At 35.0% G+C, this 12,766-nt stretch overlaps 1 protein-coding gene across 1 annotated transcript; it reads right to left on the reverse strand.

Moving 5' to 3' along the window:
* Positions 1 to 8,616: 8,616 nt before the first annotated feature.
* On the reverse strand, positions 8,617 to 11,653 carry LOC117406707 (gap junction alpha-8 protein-like). The gene has a single exon (XM_034010978.2). The coding sequence runs from the start codon at positions 11,647 to 11,649 to the stop codon at positions 10,528 to 10,530; it is 1,122 nt and encodes a 373-aa protein (XP_033866869.1). The 5' UTR covers positions 11,650 to 11,653; the 3' UTR covers positions 8,617 to 10,527.
* Between the last annotated feature and the right edge of the window lie 1,113 nt (positions 11,654 to 12,766).

Raw genomic sequence — 12,766 nt, forward strand, 5'->3', positions numbered from 1 at the left:
GTTTCTTTAAGGGGATCTAGACATACACAGGTTATTTTTGGTTTTTGGGGGGAAAATAAGTAAACTGCAGTGGACAAAAACTATAGTCAGCAAATTACCTCACTATTGAAAATTGATTGCTTGTCCACGCTTTTTGTACCACACTCGTAGGCTACTTCTGATCGATAATGCTCAAGCATGGCAGTCCGATCAGATCCACAAGAAGAAGCTCCCTCAGGCAAGTTCTGTGTATATGTTACTACAATCCCTCCATAGACTGGGTTGATTTTTTCTATATAGGTACTATCATATCTATTATGTCTGGTGATATTTTCAGGGGGTTCCTAGAAGAAAGAAAATATGTATTAGTAGTAGTAGTAGCAGTAGTAGTAGTAGTAGTAGTAGTAGTAGTAGTCATAGTATAAATATTAATATTAATGTTGAAGTTTATTTATTCTAATTACAGTCTGTTTAAATCAATACTGTTCCAATTCTAGAATACAGGCATGTGATACCTGGAGCATGTTTACTCTTTGAGAATGCCCTGATTTGAATTCAGTGCTGGTATTGTAAGGTTTTCTATGAGCTGTTTATACCGATTTTAACAGTAACTGTATATTCTGAATAATTAAAGATGAATAATAGTTTTACAAAGCTTTGGGCAGAAAGCTCTGTGATATGAACCAGCGACTATTCACACTTCACAAAAGTGTCTTAACCACTGCAGAAGCTTTTATCAGTCCAAATCTGTAGTTTGCTGAATAAAAAAAAAGTTTTGCTGAAAAAAAACAAAAACATTTTTATTGACACTATCTGCCCTTAAAATATGTTCTGCACCATCAAGTATATATGCTGATTTAAAATAGTAACATCTAATTTAATTATATATATATATATATATACATTTTTTTAAATCCTTTCTTCAATGGTAGGGTATATGGAACATGAAAACTGTATGGATTTTTTGAGTCTGTGGAGACAAGGCATTATAGAGCTTTTGTGCGTGATACTGTGCAGTATCATTCCTCTAACCATGTCTGATTTTACCATACCGTAATATATATGTCCTTTAAACCATACACTATTTTTTGCTTTTATTTCTCTATTTACAAGGTAGTGATTTTGCTGTCTGCTGTACCTGTTATAATAGTCTGGATAACTTTAAACAAGTACAGTATATATATATATATATATATATATATATATATATATATATATATATATATATATATTAGCTCAAAGAGAATATATAATATTACCTGCTGCAGCTGAATATCATTCCCATGTGTTTGCTGAGATCCATTGCTGAGAACAATAAGAGAAAATAAAGAATAGTGTGATTTATAGATGACAGTCAAACTTAGAAAGCAGCTAGCTGTTGCTGGTTGTCATCTGTGTGCCAGTATCTTACAGTTAATTCTCATCTGAACAAGTGCTGGGGATTGACTGCTGTAAGGAAATGCTGGGTCTTATTATTATTCGTTTATTTAGCAGACGCCTTTATCCAAGGTGACTTACAGAGACTAAGGTGTGTGAACTATGCATCAGCTGCAGAGTCACTTACAACTATGTCTCACCCAAAAGACGGAGCACAAGGAAGTTAAGTGAGTTACTCAGGGTCACATAATGAGTCAGTGGCTGAGGTGGGATTTGAAGCAGGGACCTCACTGTTACAAGTCCTTTTCTTTAACCACTGGACCATGCAGCCTCATCACTGTGTAATGTAGGCAGAGATTTGTATATAAAGCAGCAGAAAAGAAGAGTTGAGAAGTAGCAGGGAGTGCACATTTTGTGAAATGAAACAACACGACTTTGCACTGCTAGCCCCAGTGCTGAATCTCTTTGCTAGCTGTTGTGTCTCCTTCACAGTGTATTACTGTGGTTTTATGTCGCTACCTGACAAAATCCCTGACCATGAGGATACAGAGTAGAAGAAGTGGTTGTTTGTGTGTACAGTGTGTCCAACGTTGATGAAACTTGGTACAGTATTAACATTATTAAACAAGTTATTGAGAGTATTCGATTCTGAGCATATATGGGGGTATCTGTCTGTCAGTATGTCCATCTGCATATGTCCCAGTTACGTTTTTTCATAGATCTGGAAAACAGCCTTTAATTAGCATTAGGTATTGGGTGTATCAGATTGTGGGGATATATGGCGGTGTCTGTACATTCTTGCCACTCTTTACATGTATTTTGAGAATGGAAGAAATAAGTTCACATACAGTAAATTAGACATTTTAATATATTTTACAGTGATACTGACACTTAATTTGCTTACCTAGTAACATCTAGGTCTTTCCTACCACTTATCCAATTTTCATTAAACTGTTAATTTCCATTTCTTGTTCTATATAATTATGTGGAGTACATGCTGGTGATGTACATCACTGTAATCATTTTTTGTCAATTTGAAGTTATAGTTGTGTCGGGGATGTTTGTTACTGATGTAAGCGTTACTAATCTTATTTAATAATACAATCAAAGAATGTGACGCAATAAACAATGGTACATTTTATGTGGGCATATTTATGCCAGAATATTGCTTATAGCTATCAGTTTTCTGTAATTTATAGTTTGAATGCTTTGTAGTCTGAATCTTACTAAAAGTACACCTTTGACTTCATGGTTGTCTCACAAAGTAATAATACAATTTTAATTTGGGACATAACAAAAAAACAAAACACCACAGTGTGTACTGTAGAGATGAAAAAACACATCAGAAAAGCTGAAATAATGTAAATTGTAATGTTATGCGATGTAATACATACCCTTTAGCCATCCTTAAGAGGGTGACAACAAGAATGAAAAGACCAATGAAAGTGGGTACGGCTGTGGAAATAAGGGTCATTCTTGCAAAATAGTTGATAGCAGCACTTATTGTGAAATCTGTGAGAAATATTGAAAAAGATAACAGGTCCTTTATACAATATAATTAGGGGAAAATCCTACAGTTTATAGTTTAATTCAACTGGGCAATCCTCTTCGCTGGCTATGTGGTGTTATACACTTCATTAATGGATTATATATAATTGTGGATGGAGTTGGCAGGGAGAGACAGACACAGAAAGCTGCATGGATAAAATGCGCTCTTCAATAAACAAAATAAACAAAAATAACACTGTAGAAACTAACAAAAACACACAACAAAATAAAAGGTTTTACAAAAAAAAAAAAAAACAGACAGCACAGTGAGGAACACGAAACACAGACCTCCTCCTCTATCACCAACATCAATTCTAATAACTCCTTTAGCCACATTACCAACATACCAACAGGCCTCCACAACTCAACTTAACAGCAATACTAACAGTAGAAGCATACAGTGAAATGTGAAACATGTACAGTCACAGACAAAAGTATTGACAGCCTACACTTAATACACAACAAAGAAAACATGTTAAATACAAGCATTTAGTAAACATTAGCCACTAATTAATATGACAAAGACCAAAATACAAAATGTCTGGTCATTTAACAAACAATCTTTATAAACAAAAACAAAAGCAGTTAAGCAAAGTGCACAGCAAACCCCTGAACATGTATCTGAATTAATCAATGAAGCCCACATTGTATGATGAAAGTACCTTTTTTGTTAACACAAATACTGCACATTTGAAAATATTATTGAGATACCTACTTGATGGAGGCTGAGTTGTTGAACTGTTCTCAGATTCCCCTTTTGTAACTGAAAGTTAAGAAATACTGGTACAGTAAATCAAGCCCCAACTGATTACACATTTTGAACAGGATGAACAATAAAAAAGCATGAAATATACAATACAGATTGCTGCAATAACATGTTTAAAACCTCGAAAATTAGCCATGTAAACTGTTCCGAATGCATTTACCAGTTTCAAAAACACATATTTTTTAATTGTACACATACATTTAAACAGATTTAAACTGTACCTGATAAAAGTATTATGATCAGAGTTAGCATTTTCAATGAGTATTCTGACTCGCTGGTTGACAAAATGAAACTGATGGCCTAACTGACTGTCTACAGTGTGTTGTATAAAGAAGGAAATGGGCTGAACTTGGGGAACTTTACGCAAATTAAAAAAAAATGCAGCCAAATCACTAATTTCCCTTTGAGTGGGATGTACATTTTACCAGTCCTAGGATATCGTTGGCAAGCACACGTCAATAGGAGCACTATTTTATTTAATTTACTTTTACAATGATTTCAAGTTTCTTAGTTTTACTATAAGACATACAATAAAATACAATACAGTCCATAGATGTATACTTAGGTTGTTAAAGGGAAAATCTTATTTATCTTGCTAGAATTTCCCTCCCCAGGCTAACTATGCACTTTTTGGTATCTTGGTATGTTCCTTGTGTAGTGCAATTTCTTTCATATCAGGAGCTGTCAACTAGGACTCTACGGGCACTTATACTGTTGTGACAAAGAATACAATTCAATACTGGAGCAGAACTGAGATCCACTCAGAATGATTGTAAACACCTTCAAAATAAATACAATGTGATTTCAAGTTAAACATATTTATAACATGTGTTGGTCTATATGAGAGGTCACTGCAGGCACCACTTTACCCAAGCAGTGTCATCTAGTATCTGTTGCTTTTAAACTTCTGAGAAAACAATCTGCAAATGCTTTTATAGGTCATCAAAGTTAAATCATTTTCAGAATATTAAAAATGAAAAGACACCAAGAAAAGACACGAAGGGGTAGATGTACTAAGATCCAGTCACAGCGCAAACATACCACAATTTGCATTTTTTTTGCGACAATTTGCGAAGTATACATTTTGTCGTATGCACTAAGAGAAAATATGTTAATGAAAAGAGCCGCAGTACACTAATTTAAATATTTGTTGCGCCTTTTTAGTGAGATCTCTAGCATACATTGCGAGTGTTGCGCGACATTGTTCAAATAAATAGCAGGAGTTGAGTTGTGGTTTGCTGCAGCAGAGGGTGCCCGAAGGACAACGTCTATACAAGGGTGCAAGAATCAAAATAACATTGTTTTTGTTCAGTGGAAACATCATATGTACAATGCATTCTGTTCCGTCTTCATTTTACTTATTTTAATACTGTTACTATATATAAAAAATGAAAGGCAGTTTAATCCCATCAGATTCTATAGTGGGGCCCCCACCTTCACCACCAAAAAGCTTTTCATAATCATACAGTAATGTTTCTATAATTCTCAGTTCACAAAGGAAAAATATGTGAAATGCACACTACATCATAAAGAATGGCACCTTGTATTTTACACAGTCATTGGAATAGTTTAGCTTGTGTGTTGTGTATTTTACACAGTCATTGGAATAGTTGTGTGTTGTGTATTTTGTTGTAACCTGCACTTTACTGCTGCAGCAACCTAATATTAATTCATTTCCTGTAATAATAAGCAAACACTGCAGAAGAACAATTTATCAAAGAAAACGGATCTAATAACTGTGTTGACTATGGTGTGCCTGTCAAACCACTAACTCGGTTTAGATTAAGTGTAAAACTAACAAATAGCAAATCAGGGGCTGCTCCTATTCTAGTCTCATTACACTTTAACAAAATTGAAATAAAGAAAAGGAGCACAATTAATATTATTTGTTTATTTAGCAGACGCCTTTATCCAAGGCGACTTACAAAGACTAGGGTGTGTGAACTATGCATCAGCTGCAGAGTCACTTACAACTACGTCTCACCCGAAAGACAGAGCACAAGGAGGTTAAGTGACTTGCTCAGGGTCACACAATGAGTCAGTGGCTGAGGTGGGATTTGAACTGGGGACCTCCTGGTTACAAGCCCTTTTCTGTAACCACTGGACCACACAGCCTCCTATAATAGTAGCCCATTCTTATAAACAAAATATTCACACTATCACGGTGAGTTTAAACATTAACAGAGACGGGTGTGTGCTTGTTTTCTCTTCTCCTCTCTCTCTCTGGAGCTTCTAACTCCATTTTTATATCACGTGGCTGTTCCCAATTAGTACCAATTATCTAATTTGGGAACAGCCACATTCTCACGTGTATTAACCCCACCCCTGCCAACCACCACCATAAATCCATAAACACAACACGTGTTTTACATGGTCCCATAGGTTATTTGATATAGGGTCTATCTCGACAATCTAAGCATGTGTGGAGGGTCTCAATACCGTTACTCTTTTACTCTGTTATTCAAGTTTATACATGTTATGGTCAGTATTTAGATCATTTAAATATGTCTTATGTTCCTTCAATTAGAGATGTCTCTTCTTTTAGTTGTTAGTATTTGCATGTTGAAATCATCTTTGCTTATACATCTAAAAGTTTCCATTTGATTAACTTCTTACAGTTTATTTTCAATTCCTCAGAACTAACCGATGCAAGGTAGGTGTCTTTTTTTTAAATGCAGAGAAGAGTAAAATGTAGTATTTTTGTTTTGTTTACATTTTTATTTTTTTGTACATTTGCATATTTGGAGAGCATACATTTTCACAATTTAAGTGATAAAAAATGATCACAATGTTAACTATTTTTACTAAAAAAATTACAATAAATCGAGCAGTAAATCTACCAGTACTTCCTTCCTGTCATCACTGACCACTGTGCATCAGGTAGAAAGCTGCATGATAGAGATACATTAAAATAACACTTTTGTGGTCAAGCTGCTACAAACCAGACAAGACAACATTCTGTTTTGTTTTTACCACATCTTAGATGTTTAAAGGCCACACAGATCCTTCAAATGAAGTTATCCAAAATTAAAAAAATACTTGCACGTTATACTTGGGGCTTCTGTTTTTCGGGTTTTATTAATTGTATTTTTCGGTGTTTATTTTTTTTTAGCTATTTTCGAGTTTGATGTAAATAGTTTTTTGGGGGGGCTTTCGTTTTTGATATACTGTATGAAATTAGTGTTTTATATGTGGCCTGCAATGAACCGAGCAGCTGCCAAGCACTTGATTTACAGTAGCCTTAAACAGCATGTACTACTGCAGATGAACACTAATGACAGAATGATTCAACGGTTTCTATGGGCATGCCAGTTTGTAAAATGGTGAATTCAGTTACGCAAGCAATGGCAGCAGTGGGGGGAAGAAAAAAAAAAGCTCAAGTTTCGAACATATCAATCGACCTTTATGCTTTTTTAAAAAAAAATTTTAAACGTCTCATTTAGCGAAACCCCTTTATCATATTCAACATGCAACAAAACAATGGTTACCACCATTCTAATTGAAATAACATTTGATCACAGCTGAGCGATACATTTAAAAATTGTATTACACAGACCTTTATAGCATAAATTTACGAGTAAAAATAATATGCACAGAACAAAACATTAGATAGCTGAACAGATCTAACTTATTATTCGGAGTCTGAGCCCCTCTCCTGCTTTAGCACAGCAGGACACAGAGTCACAGGCAAGGCAGTCAGTCCCGCTTTGTCCTGCCGCTGAGACTTCAGCCATCGGACAGTATTCTGCACAATATTCTTTAAGAGTGTTTCTCTTGTGCCCCATTTTCAAATCAAACTAGTAACTGCTATCATATAACTAAAGCAAAAGCTTACATACACCTTAACCCGTTAGTTTCAAAGTAGGCGCTTTAAATGACAAGCGCTATAACTGACAAATGAGAGCATTCTAACATAGCTTCAGTGAACGAGATCTGTCAGAACAGGGTGAAACTACAGACTAACGGACCACTGAGATGGCTGACAGCGACCCACAGGCATCCAGAGCTGGACAGACAGCAAGTATAAAAACTACACAAACTCCAGGTGATTTCTAAATGATTATTTTCTGTAAGAAAATATAAAAAAGCGAGTGGTTTTACCGACGTTTATCGTATATAAATTTATTTCAGTCGCTCATATTTTTTTGGGAATTCGACGTCTAGTGAGCTTTACCGATTAATATCGAAAAGTATCAAGCCTACATATGATAAATACTTGGGCGAGCAGAAGAAAAGGCGGGCTGGAGAGTCTTTGCAAGGAATTAACAACGCAACAATCATTTTTTTTTCAAAACTAATGACATAATTTACTCTCCTTTTAAAGTTTAAGACTTAAAAAAACATGAACAAATGCAAATGATTTAATTTTACAGTTTATTGAATTGGCTGTTACTGTTACTGGTATTTTTTAATGTATTAAATTGACTTATCAACAATAGTATTATAGTAAATGATTTGATACTTTTATTGAATTGAGTGTTATTGTCACTGGTAACAAGAATACATGCTAATGTCTTGGGTTAATGTTCTTACAAGTTATTGACAGAGGGAGTACTAAGAAATGGGTTAAGTGTATTCAGTTTGTAATTTATTAAGCTGAAATTTTGAATTGGCTAGCAACACAAATAAATGCACTTCAGAAAGGTACTTGAAATTTGCCTTCCATTCAGTTTAGTCCCGTTGTGGCCCACGGTCCCACGGTAGCCTTGCTATGCGGCCTTCTGCTCTGTAAACTTTAGGCAGCCCTGCGGTAGTGAGTAGCCGCTGACCTGTTTCCCTGTCCAGAAGGGACTACAATAGGCTTCATCTCCTTGTGGCAAGCCCATTTTTTTTTAGAGCACAGATCTGACAGACTTTGATACAGAGCAGTAGACACTCTGGGTCTGTTTTAAAATCTCGGTAATTCATTTTTAGATGTTTTTGTCAAGTCACCGGTCTTGGTCAATTTTCTCATTTTTGTTCAACCCCTGGGCGTGTTGGGGTCTGTGATGTAAAATCAATACAAAGAAACACTTTTTCCTTGACCACACAAATTTATTGGCTGTGTTCACAGTTTTCAAAAGAGGATACTTTCACACAACTATGATCAAAGAGGACTACATGTTAGTTAAAACAGTTGGCTAATATTAAGAAATTGCAGCGATTACATATATATATATATATATATATATATATATATATATATATATATATATATATATATATATATATATTGTAAACACACATGCATTTGTGCAAATGCATTTACATGAAGGCAATATTGGTGCAAAACATTTTTGTTTTAAAATTCTTTTATTTTGCTTGTAACTGCTTTTTAAATGCTTTGGGTATGGCTCGTGTCTCATTTGTAGGTGAAAGTACAAATGCCAGTATAATTTTAAGAAAATTATCCCATACTTGAAATATCTTAAAGATGTGTTTTAAGGGTACACATTACTCCATTCAAGTTAGCTAAAACAATACAATGTTCTATTAAAATGTCTAAGGCATGTTTAAAGACAGATAAAATACCATACATTTTTTTTCATTTTATACAATGTACTTGCTGAAATATGAATACCAACCACATGATTCCCTTGCAGTGACATACACTAAGCTTATTAATAATCAGAAACGATAAATTATGTCTAGTATAGCATAGTATTGACGTTTTTGTGAAGTTTTGACCCTGTAACATACAGGGATTTACACTTAAAGTAGTGTTTTATTTTAGGCACTTAGGACATTATTGTAACTAGGAACTTACATGGTTGCAATTTTCTTTTCTAATTTAAAAAGCTGCTTTGTTTAGACACTCTTAGTTACATGTGGCCGTTGTGATCCCTGCGCATTGTTGACAACTGAAGCCCTGAATACTCTGGTTTGAGTAAAAATATATGGAGGATGCTGTGCAAAATTGTAGTGGTTAATTATTTGCCAAAATGTAGGTCTAATGTATTGAACACTGATACATAGTGTGTTCTAGAACCTGAACAAAAAATGAATTTTGAAAATGATGATTTTAAGAGAATTTGTTTAGATTTCTTGTTGAACGTGACTGCAGTTTTTTAAGAATATTACAGCAGACAAATACAACTAGTGTACCTTCCAAAGAGAGGCTGCTCAATGCTTAGATAGCGTTAATCAATACAGTATACTAAACTTTTCAATATTTTTTTTTTACTTGTTTGTTTGCTTTCAGGTTTTGCTTTTTTATTTATATAATTATTTTGTAAATCAGTAACACACATACATACCTTTATATATTCTCAATTCAACTGCTAAAAAATATATAATTTCTCTACACTGGGAAAATACATTTGTTCTATATATATATATATATATATAGATTTTTAGTAAAAAAACAGTTTGCTATATTTTGGTTAACTAATTGAAACTCATAAAAGAACTTTAGTACCCATTGTTTTAAGCCTGATTGTTTCATGTAAATCCCCACCTTTTAGAAAAAAACTAACTTTAATTGATGTTATGTTAGATATTTAGTAAGCCCAATTGTAAACATAGACATATTTGTATCCTTTCAGAAGGAAAATATTGCATATTATTATTATTATTATTATTATTATTATTATTATTATTATTATTATTTTTAAAAAAAGTAAAACTATGTACTGTAAAACTGATCATATATGACTTTGTTCAACTGTACTGAAATTTTCATCAAACTTGTTTTTTATTATTTTATTACTTACTATCAAAAATGCAACTCAATAACGATATACTTGTTTTTAACGTATTCAGTTTTCTTACAAGCTTGCATAGTTGTTTCACTGATTGCTTATTATGCCTAGTCAGTGCCTGATTTCATTTCACTTTGTAGTAAATTGACCTCCGCTTTATAAAATTATTTGCTTGACTCATACTGTTAAATCATCTGACCTGGCCCTGCTGCTTGCTTTGCTTAAACTGCTCAAAGGTCTTGTATCTTCTATCGTCTCAGTGGCTTCTGCGGGTGGTTCTTCTAGAATTTCTTCTTGCTCGGTAGTCTGAACATAGGATGGTAATGTTTCATCATAGACCTTGGAAACATCTTGCACAAGACCTGCATCATTACTCTTCTCTTCAAAAGTTGTAAATGGTGCTGGCAGGCTACTGGCTTCCATCCCGACTTCTGTCAAAGGATAGAAATGAGACACAGCCTTGTCTTCCTCGAGGAGCTTGTAACCCTTGGCTTTCTGGATAGAAGAAATAGCAATGGAGTGCAAAGGCTTCTCAGAAACCAACTCCCCTTGCTGCTGGGGGTGCTTCCTAAAGGCAAACCTAATTTTCTTCATTCCTAGGTGACTGATCTCCACAAAGTTGAGAAAGAGTGACACCGAAGCCACTGCCAACATGAAGATGACGAACACCGTCTTCTCCGTCGGCCTGGAAACAAAGCAGTCGACTGTATTGGGACAGGGCCACCGGCTGCATCTGTAGAGAGGGAAAATGTGGAAGCCATAGAGAAAGTACTGTCCTACCACAAAGCCAACCTCGAAGATGGTTTTGAAGATGATATGGCATATGTAGGTCCTCAGCAATGTTCCTTCCAACCTGAACTTCTTGTTGCCTTTCATGCTGGTTTCCTTGGTGGTTCTCACACTCCCTTGATCTGGAGCCAGAGGCAACCGCTCCTCGTTCATCTCCTGCTGCCTGTTCATTTCAGCTTCCTCCCTCTCCTTCCTCTTTTCTTCCATCCTCACATAATGGACAGCATGGCCCACATAAACCAGTGATGGTGTGGAGACAAATATGATTTGGAGAACCCAAAGTCTGATATGAGAAAGGGGGAAAGCCTCGTCATAGCAGACATTCTCGCAACCAGGCTGCTGGGTGTTGCAAACAAAGTCTGACTGTTCATCTCCCCAGACAAACTCGGCAGCGGTGCCAAGGATTAAAATCCTAAAAATGAAGAGCACTGTCAGCCATACTCTTCCTATCACAGTGGAATGTTCATTTACTTCTTCTAAGATGTTTCCCAAAAAACTCCAGTCACCCATGGTCGTATTCTGTGAAAAAAAGAAAACAAACTAACTTAAAAATATAATCATAGCGATGCAAATGTGCTGTTCTCATTTACTCCAGTCTCCTAAGAATCAAAATAATAAATATTTCTAATTTAGCCAGTTATTTCTAATTGCAATGACATGCCATGCAACACTGTCTTGACTATCGACATGACAAATGTAGCTAAGTAGTGCTTTAAAAGAAAAATACAAACAATATTCAAATATTTTTCTTGAACATAAATCAGTAATCATTTAAAACAGTAACACAGACTGTATTAACAGAACCTCCAATTAATATCCAGCTGAAATAGTGATACAGATTAGTGCTATCAATTGGGCAACTTGCCACAGAGAAAGCTCCAGTGTAGTTGTGTCCCCTCTCTTGGCAGGCCTGTGGTGGACAGTGAACTTGTTTCTCTCTCTTTCCTACCTAAAGCCCTGTCCTTGTCGCACGACTGAGCAGATGTGACTGAATTTGGTCTGATAGTTAGTTTTTAGTTTGCTGCAATATTTAAGCTCAGAGCCAGACGGTCTTTATTCGGTGGGCGACGTTTGGTGATGCAGAAAACAATAGGATCAACAAACGAATGGGAATGAGTGGGACACTGCTGTGAGAGATATGAGCATGTATACCTGAAAATGTGTAAGTCAAGTGCATAGAAGAAATGATCCTTCAAGTTAAGTCTGATTTATTCTCTTTGTGATGTGCTATATTAAGAACAAGAATATACATTTTAATCCAGTGTACTGTTAAGCATTATGGAGAGTAGGTGAAAGTAGGAGATAAGATTCTGTTTCTTAATGAAATCATCAATTGGAAGGTAAATTACAATGTTTTGTTTTCTGATTACAAGGATTGTGTATTTTTGTTTGTAATAAATGGTTGTACTGATATGTTTACACATGTGTGTGCTTTTTAAGTGTTATTAACATGCTAACAACGATGTACAATTTAGTGCAGATTGAAAAGAAACATATTTTACACAATATCCTGTAGTTTCATGATGTCTTACACACTATAACTGAAAGACAACACACTTGAGTGGAACATTTTCAATGCTTTATTTCCATAGTACATTTTTAAGGTTGTTTAGTCATTTCTCATTTT

This window comes from Acipenser ruthenus, chromosome 8, assembly GCF_902713425.1.
Source record: "Acipenser ruthenus chromosome 8, fAciRut3.2 maternal haplotype, whole genome shotgun sequence".
NCBI classification, from domain to species: Eukaryota; Metazoa; Chordata; class Actinopteri; order Acipenseriformes; family Acipenseridae; genus Acipenser; species Acipenser ruthenus.